Below are 22,657 nucleotides of genomic sequence, written 5' to 3'. Positions count from 1 at the left end.
GTCCACCCAGCACCCCATACAAGGAGCTGAATGTCATATCCAAGTCTGACATCATGGACCTTATTTGGACATGGCTGACCTGGGGAATCCATGTGGATATCACAGACTCATCATGACATGTCAGGATGACACGAGTAGTCTAACTGACGGTATAAAAGAGGTCTCCAGATAAAGGATGAATTCAAACAACGCTCTTGAATTCTCCACCATTATTATCTTCAGGACTCTTGACACCTTTCTTTTAATAAAATTCAGATCATCCTTGACTCAGGTGGCCGCAGCTGGATCCTCTGGACTCTTGAATCACCTTCCAAATCCAAACCACACACACACACACACACACTGTTTAAATACCCCCTCCACTGTCCTGGTCGCAGTCAACCAGTAGAGCTACCCTTTCTTTTATTAGTATTGTTTCAATATAGTCTTGTTTTGATGTGAAATAATCCAGGGACTCATACTAGGGACTCACACTACACACTCCGGTACAGTAGGTGGCGGTATGCGCCTCAAAGCAATGGTTGCAAAACTATCATAAAAGAAGCACGTCAGCTGACACATAACACTAGAAGAACCAACATGGCGGCGCGCACCACCAGGTTGCCCTTCTTGCAGGCGTTCAACAAAAACACCCCTCTGTTGTTCAGGAGGCTCGTCCACAGCGCCGAGGCGGTGGTCCCGCAGGCGGTGTATCCGCCCGTGGTCTGCTCTCTCACGGCTAAAAGCAAGGCGGCGCGCCGGCGGCAGACGGACGTGCATGTGGAGAAGGTGCGTAATGTCACTGTGCAGGAAAGACTCGAGCTGCTCACCCGCATCGAGCGGATGAAGTACGTGGTTTACCCGCAGACGTTCGCCCGCAACGCGGATACATGGTACCAGCACCTGACCAAGACGGCGGTTCTCCCCGGCCTGCCGGAGATATTCCATTTTAATGGTCAGGGTGAGAGTGAGAGCTCCACCATCATCACAGAGGATGGACATCAGAGAGCGTCATCATCCCCCCCTAGCGGCGGGGAAGAGGAGGCACTGCTGCTGGATGATGTCAGGTCCTATGTCACACATGCAGTCTTACAGGTAGGGATGCACAATGTCAGTGGTGGAAAGACTACTCACATTTTTTTTTACTTAAGTAGAAGTATCAATACTGCAATGTAGAAGTACTCTGTTACTGTCAAAATGTACTCTCACAATGCCTCTCGATGCCACGCATTGTGAGCTTTTCAAATGGCAGAACTGTATATAGGGCTGAAGTGGGTAATGTACAGTATGTGTTGTAATAATATTCTAAATCTACAAAGTAACTAAGTTTTCAAATTATTTCTAGTGGAGTAAAAGTACAATATTTGCTTCTGAGATGTAGTGGAGTAGAAGTAAAAGTACCGAAATTTGGAAATACTCCAGTAAAGTAAATCTTTTACTTTACTGGAATACCTTGAAAGTGTACCAAGTACAGTACTTGAGTACATGTACTTTGTTACTTTCCACCACTGGGTAGGGATGCACAGTATTGAAATTTTGGCCGATATCCAATCGATTGCATGGTCAAATTAACTGAAGCTGATATTGCAATACAAGGTTTGCTGTACAGGGTGTACCTTATACAGTAACTGATTCTGGGTGCAGGTGGAGATTAAAAAAACTAAACAAAATAAATGTTATTGGATTTATTAGGTCTACCGATGCACTGCACACATTAGTTCAAACAACTTACAATGTATTTTTGCTTAACATTTTTCCAACTTGTTGACCCTTTTGAAAACCTATCCAGAAAACACGGGCTGAATCTGCAGCCTTCACCACAAAAGGCTTTATCCAATATATTATTTTGTTATCGCTTTGATACCGATATTGCATTTTTAAGGCCGATGGAGATATGATGACCAATTATCCCTACTTACAGGAGTTCTGGCACATGAAGAAAGGCAGACCTTTCCTGCAGAAACAACAGGAGCACTCTGCGGCCCCCTTTCTGCGGAATCTGGTGTCTGGACTCACCAATATGCTGATCAAACGCAACCCGGTGTTCTCCCATTCATGTTTAGGTATACAGTCAAATCCTTAGGGTTAATTTCATGGGGGTGTAAGATAAAGGGGTATAGAGTTAAATCTATACCCCTGGAGGGTCAGTAACAGGGTTCTCCCCGTCTCCAGCTCTTAAGTGAACAGAAAATAAATCTTCAGGTTGGGATACCAATTGTTATCCAATCAGGAGAGAGAACTCATTCATGATACAGGATAAACAAGGGGTATTGGAAGTAATGAAATGAAACACAAAATGAGAAGACAAAATTAGAACTGGAACAAAATATTTTACAGGGTTGGTTCTCCTGATTGGTATGTATTTTCTGTAGTTTACTAAAGAGCTGAAGAGTTGGGAAGAATTAAATGGAATATAGAGCAACCAAAAGAATACCTTTTGAAAATGAAAATATCACTTTAACTTTACAATATTTTTTACACAAATTAACTAATTGATTTACTATGTGTAATTGTGGCATTATTGTTTGATATTTTGTCTTGTTAGTCTTAATTTGAGATTTTAATTCCTGAGCAAATGCTCAGTCCATGCTGTTGCTATTCGTAATTGTATTATGTCTTCTCACACCCCAACATCCTATTGCTTCTTTTTTCTTTTAGATATTAGCCCTCAGGTGAATTTCTATTGGCTGAGAGGACAAAGGATAATCCCTAGAGGTCATCGGAGAGGCAGAATAGAGACAACCCGGTTCCAGATTGATGATAAACCACATAGTCAAATTAGGATAACCCAACAACTGCCACAGGTAAGTCGATCAATAACTAGAAAATGTGCTCCTCGGAGCACAAGTCTCCGCCAGCAGACCTGTGCTATTTTAATCAACACTTACCCTATCTTTAACAATAGTTTTCTGGGAATGTTCTAATTCTTACTTAAAATAGAACATGTTACTATATCATAGCAATTATATTATCATAGCAATAACTAATGAGATACAGTAGGGTAAAAGATATATCTTTTAGTTAAACAAAAAGTTCTTTGTTAAAAGGTGAATGTTAAAGTAATTTATGTACCCCTGAGATGAGGAACATAAAGAAATATTTATTGTCAAAAATATGTTCTAAAAGCACATTTTGCCAATAGGCTGGTGAACCTTTTGTGTTTTTTAGGAATTTGAAGGCTATGTCTGTGAATAACATTGTTTGTACATTTTGTTGTGATTTGAATATGCCAGCATTAACCCTTTGGCAGAAGGCCAAAGCTAAGAAACAGAGACAAAGAACACTAAACAGAGACAAAGAATCCCCTAAATGATTGGAATGTTTGACCGCCAGGAGATAGTCTATGTCTTTAGCAAAACGGTCATCACAATGCTTTTTTGCTCTTTCTGTTTTTAAACCACCGCGGCCATAAGGGTACTTTGATGGGTTTGCCAACTCTTCAAACTTGTCGTCTTGGTAGAATGCGCGTGGTTTTTGGTGTTCTGCAGGGGCGACTGAATATGTAGTGTCTGCATCTAAAAAATGTTCTTCTTGAAGGAATGTGTCATGTCATATTTTGATCTGTTTCAAAAACATTTAAAATGATTTAAAAAATCTGGAAGGTACTGTTCCTGTCTAAGCTATTTATATATTTATATTACATATTGTGATGTCACATGAAACTTGACCAATGTTAGGTGTTCTCAGAGGGACACACACACGCACGGACGGGTGATTTGTACTGGAAGGTACTGTTCCAATCAAGACTGATTGATCCTGTCTTACCTCACTTCATAAATGGCTTTTTGAAGTGACACACCTATTTATAGGATTTTATTTCGTCATGCGTCTCGCTAGCCAATCAAAAGCATTGGTGACAACATATTGTCACGTGTCACGTGAAGTTTGACCAATGTTAGCTTGGCTAGGGGGGGGGGACACACAGCGGGACAGAACGAAAACATACTCTCCACCTCCGGCGGAGACAAAAATGCCCCCAAAGTTGCAACCACCAATATTCACAAGCATCTTTACAGAAAAAGAAGCCCAAAGTAGCTTATAATAAGCGGACATGGCAACAATGTTAGAGCCATCCTTTCCTAGACCTTTTCCTCCTTTGCCTCGTCCTGGCACTTTTTCGTTAGACATGGAGAAACTTTTGTGATTGAATGTACTTTCACCACGACGTGTATAGTTTGAATGTGTTCTGAGGACGTAAGGGAAGGCAGGCAGATTTTGGGCGTTGCCAAAAATCTGCTCCTCCCACCCCCTCCTGCACACTATTTCAAAATAGCAGCCAATTAACTGTTCTGCAGCATGCCATGACCTCACCATCGTTCTAGACCATTGGGCATAGAAACAAAACCACACAATGTCAGGAAGAGGGAAGAGCGGTGGAAAGGCTAGGGCCAAGGCCAAGACTCGCTCATCCCGTGCAGGGCACACACAGCCGATCAATAAATGAAATCTATTTTCAATTTAATATATTAACTTGTGGACAGTAATATATATATACATATAATATATATATATATATTTTTTTCTTTCTTTTTTTTTTTTTTTTTCTGGATCACTGGGATTTATTTGGGTGACAGCAGGAGAGTGCCTGCACAACTTCACAATAAATCAACTCATCATCATACAGTACACTCACACACCGGAGCAATGAGTCAAGATAATACACTCCAAAAACACCAGGGATGTGCTTAGTGATGAATAGATGGACGGGCGGACAGAAAGGGACAGATGACAATGAGAGGCGGATGGATTTGGACATGTTCCTCCTCTGATTGCTTGGGGCCCTCAGCCACGGTTGCTCAGCAAGCTCTTCTTGGCTTGCTGGATGCAGGACATGTACTGCTTGGCCAGGCTGGAGCACTCCAGGGACTGCTGTGGGTTGTCTCGGTAGCACTGGAGCACACGGCCCTGCAGCTCAGTGCACACAGCTTGAGTCAGAAGATCCAGGCCCTGTGTCAGTGCACTCACTGCATCTTCTCTTTCCCTCTCCTTCTGGGCCAGTCTGGCAAGCTGCTCCTGCTCAGACTTTCTGCGCATTTCCTCCTGTATATCTGCAACAGATGGCCCTGTTTGTATTGGAATTGGTGGTGGTGGTGGTTGTTTTTTTTGTGGTGGTGGTGGTGAAGACCCCTGGGCTTCCCTCATCCGCTGGAGGACCTCTTTTGAGAGCTTCACTCCTTGAAAGACTGAGACATTGTCCTCTTCGTCCAGTCCGAACGATACCTTCCTGGTCGTGCTTCCATTGCCTCCCATTCTGGTCTGCTGTTTAATATTAAACTAGAAAATGTGCTCCTCGGAGCGACACACCTATTTATAGGTTTCTATGTCATCATGCGTCTCGCTAGCCAATCAGAGCATTGGTGACAACAATATTGTCACGTGAAGCTTGACCAATGTTAGCTTGGCTGAGACGGGGGGACACACGGAAGGACAAGAACGAAAACATACTCTCCACCTCTGGCGGAGACAATAATAGACTAGAGAATGTGCTCCTCGGAGCACAAGTCTCCGCCAGCGGACCCGTGCTATTTTAATCAAATGAAATCACCTACCTTATCTCTAACCATAGTTCTTTAGGAATGTTCTAATTTTTACGTAAAATAGAACATGTTTACTATATTATAGCAATTATATTATCATAACAATAAGTAATGAGATACAATAAGTAATGAGATACAACCTCCGGCAGGTGAACAGACAATAATACTAATTTTCATAAATGTATTACTGTATTACAAAAATGTATATATACTATGACGCATCTGATATATATAGCAATTATATTATCATAGCAATAACTAATGAGATACAATAGGGTAAAAGATATATAGTAGTGGAGAGCTTACGGGAGGACACGGGACGGACAGAGCGCTGCTTGGGACGACAGCTTGGACAGAACCAGTCTCCTTCCGGGACAGACTTCAGTCTGGGTCTCAAACACTGCAAATGATGTCCTCGGTCACATCCGTCACACAGTAACATAGTCTCTGCGTCTCCTTTCCGTCTGCACAGTTTACAGCGAGCGTTGTGGAGAGACTTTGCCCAAATGATGCTCTTTTCCAAAGTGGATAGGTGGACAAACACTTGGGAAAGACTGGAGCAGGACTGCAGAGATTCTCTCCAACGTTCCAAAACCATCTTATCACTGGCACTGCCATTGTCACTGGACGGGTCGTCATTTTTTCTTCCTGTTTTTACCGTTCTTCTTGTCTTTCTTGGACTCCTCGCCGCCCAGAGGAACTTGGAGAAACCTGCGTTCGATTTCCTGTTCTATCTGAAACAGGGCATGAGCAAGGCAGTGGACGGTACTGTTCACTGGCGGAGAGTCATCCACCTCCATCTCCTCTCCACCATTCATCTCTCTGTTCTTTCTGCCATCAGCAGCCAGCAGTTCATATTGTCCTCTCTCCAATGCTGATCTCCATGTCTCTCTCTCCGTTATCTTCAGCGTTCACAGATTTCCTTCGTAGATTCTTTCCTCAATGTCCAACAGCATATCTCTGAGTCGGCTCTCCACGAAACTCTCAGCTGTAGCAAGGGATTCTGGGGCCTTGGTTTTATAATTATATTTGACAGCAGCAGTGTTGTTCAGTATCTGTGTGATTCTGTCTTTCTCCTGGTGTAGCGTCTCCTTGAGGCTGCTCTCTCTGTGACCTCGCGGGTTCAATGCCTCCATCAGCTGCTCCACCTCCTCCACCGAGCTGTAGAAGGCCCATTGGTTGGGGCGTATGAATGGCAGGCAACTGGCAGGGATACAGGTGGGGCTATGTATGGTGTCCATCTGTGTGTCCCGCTGTCCTTCATCCTCCATCTGTTCATCCTGTAGAGATGCAGGGTGGGGTTCCAGCATGTCCTCCGTCAGCCCAAAGTAATCATCCTCCACAAACAGAGCACAGGTGGAAGGGAAAAGCCAGTATTGTTTGTAGATTCTGTCTCTGCCCAGAGGAACGAGCGACGTACGACGGGAAGCCTTCTGGATACGATTCTGCTGTTCCTCCTCCAGCTCTTCAGCTGTGAGGCTGACAGGGGCAACTGTGGAGGAGACTGCCTGATGTCCCTGTTGTAGATGAGTATGCTTTCTTAGCTTTGGCCTTCTGCGCCTTTGCTTGACCAATGTTAGGTGTTCTCAGAGGGACACACACACGCACGGACGGGTGATTTGGACTGGAAGGTACCGTTCCAATCAAGACTGATTGATCCTGTCTTACCTCACTTCAAGAAACGTAAACGGCTTTTTGAAGTGACACCTATTTATAGAATTGTATTTCGTCATGCGTCCCTCTAGCCAATCAAAGGCATTGGTGTCAACATATTGACACGTGTCACGTGGAGCTTGACCAGTGTTAGCTTGGCTAGGGGCCATGCTCACACACGGCGGGACGAAGCGAAAACAGACACGGGACGGACAGAGCGCTGCTTGGGACGACAGCTTGGACAGAACCAGTCTCCTTCCGGGACAGACTTCAGTCTGGGTCTCAAACACTGCAAATGATGTCCTCGGTCACATCCGTCACACAGTAACATAGTCTCTGCGTCTCCTTTCCGTCTGCACAGTTTACAGCGAGCGTTGAGGAGAGACTTTGCCCAAATGATGCTCTTTTCCAAAGTGGACAGATGGACAAACACTTGGGAAAGACTGGAGCAGGACTGCAGAGATTCTCTCCAACGTTCCAAAACCATCTTACCACTGGCACTGCCATTGTCACTGTCACTGGACGGGTCGTCATTTTTTCTTCCTGTTTTTACCGTTCTTCTTGTCTTTCTTGGACTCCTCGCCGCCCAGAGGAACTTGGAGGAACCTGCGTTCGATTTCCTGTTCTATCTGAAACAGGGCATGAGCAAGGCAGTGGACGGTACTGTTCACTGGCTGAGAGTCATCCACCTCCATCTCCTCTCCACCATTCATCTCTCCGTTCTTTCTGCCATCAGCAGCCAGCAGTTCATATTGTCCTCTCTCCAATGCTGATCTCCATGTCTCTCTCTCCGTTATCTTCAGCGTTTCCAGATTTCCTTCGTAGATTCTTTCCTCAATGTCCAACAGCATATCTCTGAGTCGGCTCTCCACGAAACTCTCAGCTGTAGCAAGGGATTCTGGGGCCTTGGTTTTATAATTATATTTGACAGCAGCAGTGTTGTTCAGTATCTGTGTGATTCTGTCTTTCTCCTGGTGTAGCGTCTCCTTGAGGCTGCTCTCTCTGTGACCTCGCGGGTTCAATGCCTCCATCAGCTGCTCCACCTCCTCCACCGAGCTGTAGAAGGCCCATTGGTTGGGGCGTATGAATGGCAGGCAACTGGCAGGGATACAGGTGGGGCTATGTATGGTGTCCATCTGTGTGTCCCGCTGTCCTTCATCCTCCATCTGTTCATCCTGTAGAGATGCAGGGTGGGGTTCCAGCATGTCCTCCGTCAGCCCAAAGTAATCATCCTCCACAAACAGAGCACAGGTGGAAGGGAAAAGCCAGTATTGTTTGTAGATTCTGTCTCTGCCCAGAGGAACGAGCGACGTACGACGGGAAGCCTTCTGGATACGATTCTGCTGTTCCTCCTCCAGCTCTTCAGCTGTGAGGCTGACAGGGGCAACTGTGGAGGAGACTGCCTGATGTCCCTGTTGTAGATGAGTATGCTTTCTTAGCTTTGGCCTTCTGCGCCTTTGCTTGACCAATGTTAGGTGTTCTCAGAGGGACACACACACGCACGGACGGGTGATTTGGACTGGAAGGTACCGTTCCAATCAAGACTGATTGATCCTGTCTTACCTCACTTCAAGAAACGTAAACGGCTTTTTGAAGTGACACACCTATTTATAGAATTGTATTTCGTCATGCGTCCCTCTAGCCAATCAAAGGCATTGGTGTCACGTGGAGCTTGACCAGTGTTAGCTTGGCTAGGGGCCATGCTCACACACGGCGGGACGAAGCGAAAACAGACACGGGACGGACAGAGCGCTGCTTGGGACGACAGCTTGGACAGAACCAGTCTCCTTCCGGGACAGACTTCAGTCTGGGTCTCAAACACTGCAAATGATGTCCTCGGTCACATCCGTCACACAGTAACATAGTCTCTGCGTCTCCTTTCCGTCTGCACAGTTTACAGTGAGCGTTGAGGAGAGACTTTGCCCAAATGATGCTCTTTTCCAAAGTGGACAGATGGACAAACACTTGGGAAAGACTGGAGCAGGACTGCAGAGATTCTCTCCAACGTTCCAAAACCATCTTACCACTGGCACTGCCATTGTCACTGTCACTGGACGGGTCGTCATTTTTTCTTCCTGTTTTTACCGTTCTTCTTGTCTTTCTTGGACTCCTCGCCGCCCAGAGGAACTTGGAGGAACCTGCGTTCGATTTCCTGTTCTATCTGAAACAGGGCATGAGCAAGGCAGTGGACGGTACTGTTCACTGGCTGAGAGTCATCCACCTCCATCTCCTCTCCACCATTCATCTCTCCGTTCTTTCTGCCATCAGCAGCCAGCAGTTCATATTGTCCTCTCTCCAATGCTGATCTCCATGTCTCTCTCTCCGTTATCTTCAGCGTTTCCAGATTTCCTTCGTAGATTCTTTCCTCAATGTCCAACAGCATATCTCTGAGTCGGCTCTCCACGAAACTCTCAGCTGTAGCAAGGGATTCTGGGGCCTTGGTTTTATAATTATATTTGACAGCAGCAGTGTTGTTCAGTATCTGTGTGATTCTGTCTTTCTCCTGGTGTAGCGTCTCCTTGAGGCTGCTCTCTCTGTGACCTCGCGGGTTCAATGCCTCCATCAGCTGCTCCACCTCCTCCACCGAGCTGTAGAAGGCCCATTGGTTGGGGCGTATGACTGGCAGGCAACTGGCAGGGATACAGGTGGGGCTATGTATGGTGTCCATCTGTGTGTCCTGCTGTCCTTCATCCTCCATCTGTTCATCCTGTAGAGATGCAGGGTGGGGTTCCAGCATGTCCTCCGTCAGCCCAAAGTAATCATCCTCCACAAACAGAGCACAGGTGGAAGGGAAAAAACAGTATTGTTTGTAGATTCTGTCTCTGCCCAGAGGAACGAGCGACGTACGACGGAAAGCCTTCTGGATACGATTCTTCTTCTTCTTGAACCTTCTGCTGTTCCTCCTCCAGCTCTTCAGCTGTGAGGCTGACAGGGGCAACTGTGGAGGAGACTGCCTGATGTCCCTGTTGTAGATGAGTATGCTTTCTTAGCTTTGGCCTTCTGCGCCTTTGCTTGACCAATGTTAGGTGTTCTCAGAGGGACACACACACGCACGGACGGGTGATTTGGACTGGAAGGTACTGTTCCAATCAAGACTGATTGATCCTGTCTTACCTCACTTCAAAAAGTAAAGCCTTTTTGAAGTGACACACCTATTTATAGAATTTTATTTTGTCATGCGTCCCTCTAGCCAATCAAAAGCATTGGTGTCAACATATTGACACGTGTCACGTGGAGCTTGACCAATGTTAGCTTGGCTAACAATGTTTGCTCACACACGGCGGGACGAAGCGAAAACATATTTTCCACCTACGGCGGAGACAATAATAGTGTGGCGCAAAGTCTAGGGGAAAATAAATGTAATGAATGGGCTAAAACTGTGAAAACAAAACTTGTTTAGTGGCCCTTCATATTGGGACAATACAGTATCATGATTGGTTTACAAAGCAGTGGGTGTAGGTTTGTTAGCGTTGGTTATTTTTGCTGTTCTAGTCCATACTGTACATTGAATGAAGAGTTCCCCAAACATATCAGTAGGCTCTGATCGTCTGACTACGTGTGACTAGCCACATTTCATGTGGGCGCTGTCACTAGGCCAAAGAAGTACCTCCACACATTTACAATTTGTTCTGTAAGTCAATGGGGCTCGGATCATACATCATAGATGTATTTTGTCATAGACAACTGATGTCACAGGCTGGTGAGTGGCTACATGAAGTCACGCCGAAAACAGTCAAGCATTCAGTTTCCTGTGTGTACTCTAATGATCTGATCTCATGTACTGTTTCAGTTCACCCCCCTGGAGGATTCATACACAGCTGAAGTTCCAGAGATCAGCCTGGCTCCTGACAGGTTGCCGTTGTTCAGGCGCCAATACCAAAATAGCATCTTCACAGGTAATACAGCATCCTGCAGCAAATCACACCCCAGTCTGATTTATGTTAATCAGCCTCACGTGGTCCATGTCCAATTAATATCAGCAAAGCGGTGAGTAGTATTTCTGGGGTTTACCACGTGGTCAGTTTTCTCTCTCCTCACTGCGTTTCCTAAAATAAAGGAGACGCATTTCACAACTGGGGCGTGTAATCCAGTCAGTCCAAGTGCAGACGGCCAGTCTATTTGTATGCCCTTGATACTGGTGATGGATCAATGCACAGTCACAATACCTATGCCTCTAGTTCTATCTACTAATGGCTCATACATTATGCAAACCTGACCAGCCCAGGCACAGGCGGCCTGGTCGGATGTTAACTCGACTCTTACATCGTTAGTTCTATTACTTATACTTATGCTACTTCGTCTCTACCCATACCTGTATCTTTGTTTCACCCATACCAGGTTGCTGCTATGGCAACTACATTTCTCTTGGGATCAATAAAGGTCTATCTACTGCATCTATACAACAAGGGGTTCCTCAACTTTTCCCTGTCTCCCTGTCACAGGTGCCAAGGTACCAGACCCAGCATGTTACGGCCACACACAGTTCCACCTGGTCCCTGATCGCTATCACAGGGACAGAATGGCCAAACGTAATGAAGCAGACCAGGTGGAGGTCTTCCTCAGGGCCAATGGCATCACCAGTCTCTTCGCATGGACAGCAGCTCAGGCCATGTACCAAGGTAGGTCGTCATGGCAGAGATGTCAGATGTACAGCTAATTTCATATTTCGTTTTTTTTTTTCTCAAACGTTTGCATGTCAACGATGCCCAAATTGATATTTATCTGAAAAGATTTTGTGCCAGGGGCCTCCAATCAGAGAAGATTTGTTTTGATACATTTTTCAAAAATATTCACAATTCTTCTAAATCCTTAAAAAAAATAGACATAAAATAGGGACTATTTTGATTTTGATTCTATATTAACTAATCTTGCTCGGGCCCCCCTTGGAACCCCCTCAAGGACCCACTTTATTATTATAATTTCGCAATAGAGGTTGGCTGCAGCCAGCGACTACTATGGCTATTTCAGGGTCCATGGCATGGAGAAGTGGGGAACCCCTCATGTAGTCATTTTTTTTCTTATATCTGCAGGGTTCTGGAACTGGGCGGACGTGAGCAGGCCGTTTGTGTCCCAGGCTGTCATCTCAGACGGCCAGTACTTCTCCTTCTTCTGCTACCAGCTCAACACTCTGGCTCTGTCCGTAGAGACGGACGCAGACAACCCCAGGAAGAACCTGTTCTGGGGCACGGAGAGCATGCGTCTGTACGAGGGGGTTGAAGACGGCACAGTGGTGGGCCTGGACGACCGCGTCCTCAAACTCCTAGTCCAGTTCCTCATGAACAAACCATCTACTGTGTAGGTTCTTCCGACTAAGGCGACGGTTCCTGTTTAATTTCAAGGACCCCCTGTTTGATATGCATCAGGACCCCGATCTGCACTGTAAAATTCTCAGTGTTCATTTATCTCTTTAGAGTGTGCAAATGGAACCAAATGGACCTGTAAGGGTGGAATGAAATTGATCCAGTATGATCGATCCCTCTATCACTGACCTGCCATTAGATGGCACTGAAGTGTTTCAGAATGTAATGCATGCTGTGTTTCTTCAGCATTTTACAGGAGTGGGCCTCAGCAAAGCAGTAAATCCCTACATAGTTATTAAATACATGTGACGCTCCAAGGCCTCTTAACTGATTCACTGCCAATCACGTAGATCTACGCGAACATATTTAAAGCCGCCACGTGCCAATCACGTAGATCTACGTGAACTAAAAAAAACAAAACAAGGAGATATGATTTTTCGAAGATCTAGACTCCTATCCACTTCCTTGTTAACTTAAAACTTAAAAATTCTGTATCTCGGCTCCTGAGTACTCTGGCACTGGCTAAAAAAATATGAAAATACCTCTGGCAGTTAATGGGTTAAGCAGCTGTGACATCCAACAAGTTTGATGAAATCAAGACTATGTATAAGGTTCTTGATGATAATACATTACCTGTGAGTGTTCATGGTTAGGGCCATTCTTATTTACCCATAAGGGTCAGTTTGGTTCCATTTGTACACTCTGAGTTACAGACCCATAAGGGTACATTTGATTCCCAACTATCAATCATTTAGCTTGTTCAATAACACGGGACTCGCCATCTCTCCAGTAAACAGAAAATGCATACAAAAATACATAACATTTGAACAACATTTGTTTCACTTCACTTATGATAATAAAATAATGCTGTTTAAATAAACTCACTTTACACTCAAGAGAACAAGGAGTGTTTTGGACTTGTCTGTGCTGCAGAGAGGAGTAGACGCATAAAATGTAATCACTATGAACATGGATACATCTGATCTTGTGTTGGAGAAAACCAACATGTCAATCTATATTGTACATGAATCACTGCTATTGTGTATGTATTTATGCAGAGAAATAAAGTAGGCTTTTCATAGTTTTCAAATGTTCATAATTGTGTCAGAAATGCTACTTTTCCAGCTCACAAGTCACTACATACTTTGGGTAGGGTTTCGTTAGATTATAGTTCGACTACTCATCCACTAGGGGGCACACAGTCACATAAAATAGCCGTTTACAAAGTTCTTTGACACAAACACAATTACCATGTTGCATTATAGGTTTAATTTTTGTGTTTGCAAACATACCTTAAATATTCATATTATCTTGAACTTTGTGAATGCAAAACATAAATAACACATTTAGGTAAAAGTTTAACTCAATGTAGGTAAAGTGCAGGTAAAGGTGTATACAGTCGATAAACTTGTATGACACTTATTGCAAACCAACAGTTCTATGGTAATCATGTCCCTTCTACTTTGAGAAGATGAGTGATGGTCATTTAACCACATGAACCCTGGCGTCCCTATTCTGGGCATGGCAAAATAGGTGAACATTTGGTGGAAATAGATCTACAAGCTCACAACGTGTCAGCTATCTGACATACAATTAAGTATATAGGGTTTAAAGTGGTTAACTGTATTTGGTGCTTGTCTACACCAGGATATAGTTCATTCATAAATAGGTAATTCTACTCTTAAGGACAGTACTTCAAGCAGGTACTTCATAAACGTGGGTCATCACTAGAGATGAATAAAAGAAACCTACTTTCCTTTTAGGGAAATAGTTGATGGCTTTTTTTCTTTATAGAATAAGGCACTGCACACGAATCATATGTGTATTGTCAAGCAAATGTTTTGAATAAGTAGTTGGAAAGTAATGTGGCAGGAAGCGTGAAAAGGTTTTGTGGCAGATGACATGACTAAACCACACTTTCATATCAGCAAATGTCTTCCACAGATGTTAGTCAATTGGTTGAAGGCAAACTAAGCTAAACTAAGCACTATTTGTTTAGTTGTCATAGCCTCTATCTTGATACAAAATAAACATGATCTTCTATAGTCAACATGGAAAGACATATAGTGGAGTGGATATATTGTGGTGAAAATACGTACATGCCAAGATGAGTCAATACAGATGAATATTTGGTGCTACTAGTGAAAATTGTTTTTTGGTGGACATGTTTTGATTGCACATCCTCAGTGTACATTTACCTCAGAGAACTTGGCAGGTCATTGTAGGCAAAATGTAGATGGGCTATGTTCGCCGCAGGGCTTAAGTGGTTAGTTATTGTGTAGTAATATTGCTACATTATTGTAGCCTATTGCTGCATTAGCTCAATACCAGTGCATCCTCATGATTACAACATTAATCGGGCCAATTTCACAAACGGCAGGAAATATGCAGACATGGTGAGAATCATCTGGAGAATGGAAGCTGTCATCTTCACTGCTTCAAACCTTCCGTTGTCTCATTGTCGTCTCACTATTCTCTCCTTGTGTACTGTACAAAGATTGAAAAAAGACAAAAATATCATGAACAGAGATTAACTGTAGACAGACAGACAGACAGAGGGTTAGTTCATAATCAAGCCTCTGAAAGAATATAAATAGATCCAACTACTTACAGCTGGCTAGTTTGCTCAGTATTTGTCCCATCTTCTGAGAATAAAAAGTGATGAACACACAATTAAAATGGTCATAGAAATATGGAATTCAATTAATCATCTCCGACTTGAAAATGTACAAAAGAGTCTTTATACAATAAAGTTCATGTAGCTACAGTACATACCTGTGGCCTCTGGTGTCTTTTTGCTACTCCTCTCATAGAGCAGAATGAGGACGACGAGGATGATGACCTCGATCACGATGGCTATGAAGGGCTTGAGAGGCTCCATGAAGGTGATGACCCTCAGCTCCGCGTGGCTCAAGCTGGTGCCCACCTCGTAGACGGCACCGCAGTGGTACACGCCAGAGTCACTCTGCGTCACGTCATGCACCACCAGCTTGGTCTTCTTTTGGTCCGCTTCGTTTTTGATGACGTAGCGATGCTCCACGCTGGTGTTGATGAGTGCCTGGTATACGAACACATAATTAACCACTTAAACCCCCATATGGTTGACTGGAGCGGAGTCCCTCAGGGGTCTATACTAGTGTGTTTTCTGTTATTGTGGGGGAAAGCTTTCGTTGAAAATAGCAGATTTCTTTCTTTCTTTCTTTCCCCACAATGCGGATGCTGGAGTTTTAAGTAGTTAATTAACCACTTAAGCCTGATTTGTATATTCAAATCAAAATAAATATTATACACAAATGAAAAAAAAAATATATATATTTTTTTTTAATAAAATAGGTTTAGGTTTAAAAAGTAACATAAGAAAATATTATAAAAAATAAATATTAAAATAAGACAAAACTATTATAAAATAAAATGAAATAGGTCTATGCTATAAAAAAAATCATATTATCAAAAATTATAAAACAAATATGATATTTATATTTTGAGAATGTGTGCATATAATTACAGTACATGCCTGAAATAGGGACGCCAGGGTTAACGTGTGAATGAACATGAACATGTAGGCACGATAATATACTTCATACCGTCAAGTCATTTTAAGTCATTCAGAGGTAGCCTATAGCCTACAGTGGTCCTCAAAGTGGGGTCCAGGGACTCTCGAGGTTCCTTTAGGAGTTTAGGGGGAAATTGACCCTTACAAGTCTGTAACTTTGACAGTATACAAATGGAACCAAATGGGGTCCATTTGGTTCCATTTGTATACTGTCACAGTTAAGGGGAGACCTTGAAATGTTAAAGTTTGAGAACCATTGGCCTATTACACAGGACTACAGTGTATCCCACACACCTTGTCTGTTCCGTTTGGTTTGTACCATTGCCAGGTCGTGGGCGGTGGTTTGGTGTCTTCCATTTTACATGTAAGAACCACAGAATCGCCCACATAGCTGACAACGGGCTTGTCGTGTACCTCGCCCATCTGCGGAACTGGAAGAAAGGAGGAAATGGGTAGAATGAGTGAGAGGATGCAGCTCAGTGTAGCTTACACATCCTGTATTACCACATTCACCGCCAAAGTTTTTTCATAATAAAATCACCCACTGCCAGGGTTTTAATCATTTTTTTCTAGAAACAATGTGAATTATTTGACCGTTTATTTTTTAACATTGAAGTGAATGGATTTTTTTTTTTTTTTTTTAATTCGTTAGGGTTAGGGTTATAAATTTATACTAAAAAATTAGAGAAACTTTTTAAGAATTCAAAAACAGAATAAAAGAAAATAATTAAAAGGGGAGAATTCTCCCCTTTGGCGGTAAAGACCATTGACTGAAAAGGGGAGAATTCTCCCCTTTGGCGGTGAGTGTGGTATGGGTTTCTGGGGGGGGATTTAAAAAAAAAACTTAAGTAAAGGTATCAAGAATACAGTTATGTAGAAATACTCTGTTCCAAGTAAAAGTATTTTTAAAATAATTCAACATTTACCTTTAAAAGTTCAAAAGTATTGGTATCAAAATGCACATAAAGTACCAAAAATAAAAGTACTCGTTATGCAGAATGTCCCGTTTCACAGGCTATCAAATGTCTAAAATGTATAGAAATCCTTTGAAAATAGCCGATCTACAAGCTCACAACGGTTCGCATCGCGACGCGTTGTGAGCTTGTAGATCTGCTGTTTTCAAATAGCCAACGTTTACATAGGGCTGAAGTGGTTAATACATGTTTTGTAATAATAATCTAAATCTAAAAGTAACACATTTTAGTAACTAAAGTTTTCAAATAATTATAGTGGAGTAAAAAGTACAATATTTGCCTCTGAGATGTAGTGGAGTAGAAGTAAAAGTATTGAAAATACTCCAGTAAATTAAAAGTACCTCAAAATTGTACTTAAGTACAGTACTTGACTAAATGTACTCAGTTACTTTATCAGAGGGTTTCTAAGAATTGTGTCATGGAGAGCTCGGCATTAACATATCGATATTACTTTTCCTGGTTTGACCCATTTAAGCCTCGTTTTATACATAAACTATTTTTTATTTAAATAGTGAGAATAGCAGATAAACAGCACAAGCTTGTAGATCGTCTATTTTGGCTATTTTTGAAGATTTTGGAATAATTAAAAAGAAAATGTATATTAGCAATATGACGATATCAGGGTATTACCAAAATATTGTGATATTTGATTTTGTCCATATTGCCCAGCCCAGATATAATTTCCTTTTTGACTATGGTATGTCTAATATACTCAACAGTCTGTGTGTAGCTCCCCAGATGTTGGGATATTGTAATACTCCCTAAGCTCAGAGCAAGATCTTTCTCAAAGCTGCATGAAACACTGTACCTGCGAAAATAAAGTCTATTTTTGCGTCCCCATCAAAGACACAGGTGTAATTTCCGAGGGTTTCATCACCAACAATGCTGAACCTGTAAATTAAAATTACATCACTCAATATACAATATATAATGAAATTCCATGTACATGAACTCAGCAGACAAGACTTTGAATTAAATTGTTAAAAGTGTGATATGGTCAAACATAAGTATCAAACATATCCAACGGTCTACATCAGTGGTTCTCAAACTTTTTCATGTCAAGGACCCCCAAATTGACACTTATTAGCCCGCGGACCCCCATTTCAAAAGATATGCCAGGGACCCCCATAAGAGAAGATTTTTTACGGCTCTAGCAGCGATTCTCAACCACTTTAATTTCAAGGACCCCCAGTTTGACATGCATTAGGCTATGGACCCCCATTTAATGGCATTTATATCTCTGGAACTCCAATTCATATTGTAAAATCAATGTTAATCTAACTCTGAGAGTGTACAAATGGAACCAAATGGACCATAACGGGTCCATTTGGTTCCATTTGGTTTTAATTCGGTCTGACCTGGGGATATACATGCATGTGTCAATGATTCATAAAATACTTACTCTCTTTTGAGGTTGTATTGGTTATTCTCCAATGGTACCGTGACCTGGCTGTTCTCAATTTCACCCCCATTCTTTGTCCAAACCCCAGTGATGTTTGGTAATTTGCTTTCGGTTCCAGTCCAGGTACACTGTAGCTCATATCTGACGGGCTTCAACACCTCAATATACTCAACGTGACTGTTCCCTGTGGTGAGAAGTGTATGGGAGAGGGAGGGGTTTGAAAACACAGTCAGACAGCTGTTCCTTCACAACACAGCTGCATGTTAATGAACAGAATTAATGATCACTTTTGATGAAAATCCTTGTCCCCGTCATAAAAAGAAGAAAAACTTTTTCTCTACTGTAACTACCTTGCTTTAAAGGGGCATTTCACTTTTAAAACACTTCTGGAGTCATTGTAACGTATACGCTGGCTTTTGTGTCTTTTTTATTTTTCCTTTTCATTGTCAAAACATAAATAAAAAAAATGGAGGGGGCCCCATGCATTAGGAGGATGTTAACCATGTTTGGTTAACATGGAGTTTTTTATAATTTAATATTGAATCAACTGCACATAAAAGCCAGAGAAGGCATTACAATGACCCCAGAAGTGTTTTAAATTTCCATTTTCTGAAAAGTTTTTGCATATCATATATGGACACCAGGTTAAAAGTGGTTACCAGCGTCAATTGATCAAGATGAAACGTTGGGAGATATAATGTAATATGGTGAGACAATTAAAGACAATTGAACACATTTATCACACACATACTGACTGTTAACAGGTCGTTGTGGTCAATCAAACAGGTCTGTTTACCTTTTAAGACCGCACTCCTCCGGACTGGTTCACCGGGGACCACTGGGGGGCCAGGTGGTTCAGGGGCCTCTTCTAGAAAGAGACACAGCAGAAATTAATACTTTATAAAACGTAAAGCTGCAATCTGTACATTTCAAATCCTCTCCCAATGGAGAGAGAGGATTCATTTGCAATGTTAATGACCAGGATTAAAAACCCCAGGTCTCTTGTGTGGGAAACCACATTTCCACCCTTATATCCCCACTTGGCCGGGTGAGATATTGGCTCATGAACTTCGGATAGTACTACTTGTCAACAGTAGACATATGGAGATCACCTCCAACCACTGCAGATATAGTTATATTGTATTAACTCTACCATACGGATTGGTTAAAATACTCATTATGCAGAATGATCCATTTCACAATAATATCATTGGATTGTAATTAGTAATGCCTTAATGTGCAGTTGGTAGGTGGGACTGATTTTAATTACTTTGTGCTGAGTAGCTCAACCTATTATAATAATACGGTACATCAATTTATCAGTTAATGTATGCTTTGAATTAATATTCTAAATTTGCAAAGTAACTAAAGCTGGAGTATAATAAAGTATACAAAAATGGAAATACTCAAGTAAAGTAAAAGTTCCTCATAATTCTACTTAAAGAAGCACTTCCCCCATTTGCAACCTTATCTTCAGATCATGTGTCCTCACTAAGGCTGATTATTGGTACCATTTCTGTCTACTGTGTACACAGAAAGGGCTGCGGACAGTTTAGAAACCCTGCCTACCAATGACATCAACCGTGTTGATTCCAGGAAGAGAGAGGCTGTAATTTATATTAATTTGTAAACCCCATCGATGATGTCATTGGTAAGCATGGTTCTGAAGCACTCCTTTAATTAAATGTTTCGAGTAAATGTCCTTAGATACTTTCCACCACTGGTTAAAAATGTTTTATTCATTAAAATAAGTCCGGATTGCAGCAATAATATAATGTTTCTTAATCGTACAAGGGGTATAATATACAATATACTATGATAATTCAATGTCAGCATCAGAACACCAGTTCAAACAGAAAATGACATCTCTAGAGACTCAAACACTGAAACTCTCACACTGAAATCCTCAGTGTTAATTTAACCGTTTGTAACTCAAGAGTACAAATGGTTGTAACCAAATGAACCCTGTACGGGTCCATTTGGTTACATTTGTACTCTCTGAGTTAAAATAACATTTTGGATGGATGGATACAGTGTAAACAGCAGAGCAGAGCTACAGAATGCTACTCTGCCAATGCAGTGCATTAAAAAGGATACATGACCTCCCCCTGTTTGCAAGGTCACACATGATTCAGCAACAAGCCACAGAAAGTGGTGGCAGCACAACACGCGTGCACACACACACACACACACACACACAGTGTCAGTTACTTGTATTGATGCCTCTGGAAGACAGGAGGAGGAGGAGGACTTGAAAAGGGAGCCGGGTCCACGAAGCCAACATGATTTTTCTCAATCCGTTCTGCTGCGTCTATATTCTGCCACAGCGTTCTCTCTCAAACAGAAAGTAGGTACAGCAACCTTTCCACGGGCTGTTTGTTCATCCGAGGTCTCTACGTAACAGATCCCCTTCACTCTGCACCCCCCACTGGCCCAGCAGCAGTATTCAGTGACGCAGTCAACCGCTCTCCTCCTGCTCTGTGTGGGCTGGCTCCCTCCTCCTCCTCCTCCTCCCATCCATTATTCAAACAGACACACCGTACGTGTGGCTCGTGTCCTGTCAAACACTGTCCGCTTAAACCCTCTATTTATAGTCAAAACTGATCTGAGTTGCACCTGTACTTGGACCGCTTTTATTCCCTCCACGCAAAATGTCTTCACCAAAAATAGCAGATCTACAAGCTCACAGTAGATCTGCTATATTTGGTGAACAGAATAGGTAACTCTAGAGAGTTGTGAGGAACAAAATATGAAATATTGCCTTTATTATAAAAAAACGATTTAAGATTATAATATGTGGCGTATTAATATTCCTACGCATGTACAGTGTGTGTCTGTGTGTGTCCCTGTACATTTGCAGTGGTATTCTGTTGGTTTAAATGTGTGTGTCATGATGAAGAGTTGAGATAAGGTCGGGCGTGGCCCAAGTCAGGCTGTGGGTAGTGTGTGTGTCAGATGAACGCAGAGGGTACCATGTGCTCAAATACAGATTAGGCAAAATGACATGCTTTGAATATATTAACCAATTTAGACCTGAAGGCCGATTCTACAAATGTCTTCTAAATAGTTGAGTAGTTCTCAAAATTTTTCGTGCCAAAGACCCCCAATTCGATGTATTTGACTGCGGACCCCCATCTGAAAAGACTTTGTGCCAGGGCCCCCAGAAGAGAAGATTTGTGTTCAAAATAATTCAAAATTATTAAAAGTTTTCTTAACATTTGATATAAAAAAAATAAAAAAAACATAACAAATTTACGTGCCGTGAGCTTGTATATCTGCTATTTTTTAGAACCATTGTTCTAAACCCGTCCCCATTCTGGGCATGGGCGAACATTTGGCCAAAACAGGTGAACATTTGGCAAAAATGGCATCCATCTACAAGCTCGCAGCGTGGCTATTTTCAGCAAAGAGATTTGTTGTGGAGGGGGAAAAAAGGAGAGGGCCAAGTCTAGAGCCCTGGGGCACCCCAGTCAATGAAGTATACAGGGTTTAAGTGCACAGAAATGTGTGCTAGAGTGGAACACTCACAATATGAGACCATAGCTTCTCTTCACTCGTTGCTGCTGGCGAGTTGCAGGCTTTCAGTCTCAGGCTCCCAGTTACATTTTACATTATGCTGGTCCCATGTGTCAGTGGTTGTCAAAGTAGGGGTCGGGGACCCCATCCTTGAGGGGGTTCCCTACAAAATCAGTTAATATACAGTAGCATCACAATCAGTTTAACCACTTTAACCCTATTTAATATACAGTAGCATCACAATCAGTTTAACCACTTTAACCCTTCAGCTATTCAAAAATACTACTTGAATAGCTACTTGTTCTACTTGTAGAACTGCCAAATTTGGGGGTCCGTGGGGTCCGTGGCCTAACGCATGTCAATTTGGGGGCCCTTGACATGAAAATGTGTGAGAAACAGTACCATATGTATGAGGCTGAGTACAGGCTTAGATTCTCAGATAGGGCTTTCTTGGTTGTTCCCAATCTGCAGCAGAATCTGTCTTGAGAGATGAGGTTGTTCCTAAAGCTGGCCTCATCACCTATGGGGTGATCAAGCTCTGGAACGCCCCTACCTGAGGATCTAAGGCTAGCAAAGTCAGTGTCATCATCCTTTAACTCATTACTGAGGCCGATTCTACAAATGCCTTCTAAAATCAGTAGTTCTCACACTTTCTTTTTCAAAATGTAAAAGATTGCAGATGTACAAGCTCTCAGCTGTATATCTGCTATTTTTGAATAATAACCTACTTTATCCTTTTCAGT

At 42.4% G+C, this 22,657-nt stretch overlaps 3 protein-coding genes across 4 annotated transcripts; 1 reads left to right on the top strand and 2 right to left on the bottom strand.

Annotated features, from left to right (window-relative positions):
- Positions 1 to 565: 565 nt before the first annotated feature.
- Positions 566 to 13,553, top strand: mrps30 (mitochondrial ribosomal protein S30). The gene is made up of 6 exons (XM_080434428.1): positions 566 to 1,074; positions 1,901 to 2,042; positions 2,638 to 2,783; positions 10,960 to 11,065; positions 11,612 to 11,788; positions 12,200 to 13,553. Exons 1-6 carry the CDS (start codon positions 580 to 582, stop codon positions 12,466 to 12,468), a joined length of 1,335 nt encoding a protein of 444 aa, XP_080290554.1. The 5' UTR covers positions 566 to 579; the 3' UTR covers positions 12,469 to 13,553.
- On the bottom strand, positions 4,309 to 5,247 carry LOC308088230 (MICOS complex subunit mic25a-like). The gene has a single exon (XM_080432636.1). It carries the CDS (start codon positions 5,227 to 5,229, stop codon positions 4,762 to 4,764), a length of 468 nt encoding a protein of 155 aa, XP_080288762.1. The 5' UTR covers positions 5,230 to 5,247; the 3' UTR covers positions 4,309 to 4,761.
- Positions 13,554 to 13,706: 153 nt separating the features above from the next.
- emb (embigin) lies at positions 13,707 to 20,750 on the bottom strand. 2 transcript variants are annotated; one of them, XM_080434429.1, is made up of 8 exons: positions 20,610 to 20,750; positions 19,195 to 19,266; positions 18,399 to 18,582; positions 17,805 to 17,887; positions 16,317 to 16,453; positions 15,245 to 15,527; positions 15,081 to 15,114; positions 13,707 to 14,956 (listed from the first exon to the last, which is right to left on the bottom strand). In XM_080434429.1, the coding sequence occupies exons 1-8, from the start codon at positions 20,680 to 20,682 to the stop codon at positions 14,908 to 14,910; spliced, it is 915 nt and encodes a 304-aa protein (XP_080290555.1). In that variant the 5' UTR covers positions 20,683 to 20,750; the 3' UTR covers positions 13,707 to 14,907. The 2 variants fall into 2 exon arrangements, with proteins under 2 accessions (XP_080290555.1, XP_080290556.1); XM_080434430.1 differs by having other exon boundaries at positions 15,081 to 15,111.
- Positions 20,751 to 22,657: the final 1,907 nt, after the last annotated feature.

The sequence above is a fragment of the Gymnoscopelus braueri genome (genome assembly GCF_963280865.1).
Source record: "Gymnoscopelus braueri genome assembly, chromosome: 7".
Taxonomy (NCBI): domain Eukaryota; kingdom Metazoa; phylum Chordata; class Actinopteri; order Myctophiformes; family Myctophidae; genus Gymnoscopelus; species Gymnoscopelus braueri.
The sequence above is the reverse complement of the archived record's forward strand: the minus strand, read 5'-3'. Positions and strand labels throughout refer to the sequence as shown.

What these genes read in the sequence shown, in the direction of transcription:
- mrps30 (XM_080434428.1), top strand. Translation starts at nt 580, where the DNA reads ATGGCGGCGCGCACCACCAGGTTGCCCTTCTTGCAGGCGTTCAACAAA. An exon ending in GTTCTCCCATTCATGTTTAG is followed by an intron (nt 2,043 to 2,637) that starts GTATACAGTCAA and finishes TTTTTCTTTTAG; the next exon opens with ATATTAGCCCTCAGGTGAAT. An exon ending in AGCTCAGGCCATGTACCAAG is followed by an intron (nt 11,789 to 12,199) that starts GTAGGTCGTCAT and finishes TTATATCTGCAG; the next exon opens with GGTTCTGGAACTGGGCGGAC.
- LOC308088230 (XM_080432636.1), bottom strand. Translation starts at nt 5,229, where the DNA reads ATGGGAGGCAATGGAAGCACGACCAGGAAGGTATCGTTCGGACTGGAC.
- emb (XM_080434429.1), bottom strand. Translation starts at nt 20,682, where the DNA reads ATGTTGGCTTCGTGGACCCGGCTCCCTTTTCAAGTCCTCCTCCTCCTC. An exon ending in AATAGACTTTATTTTCGCAG is followed by an intron (nt 16,454 to 17,804) that starts GTACAGTGTTTC and finishes CCTTTCTTCCAG; the next exon opens with TTCCGCAGATGGGCGAGGTA. An exon ending in AAAGACACCAGAGGCCACAG is followed by an intron (nt 15,115 to 15,244) that starts GTATGTACTGTA and finishes TTTTATTCTCAG; the next exon opens with AAGATGGGACAAATACTGAG.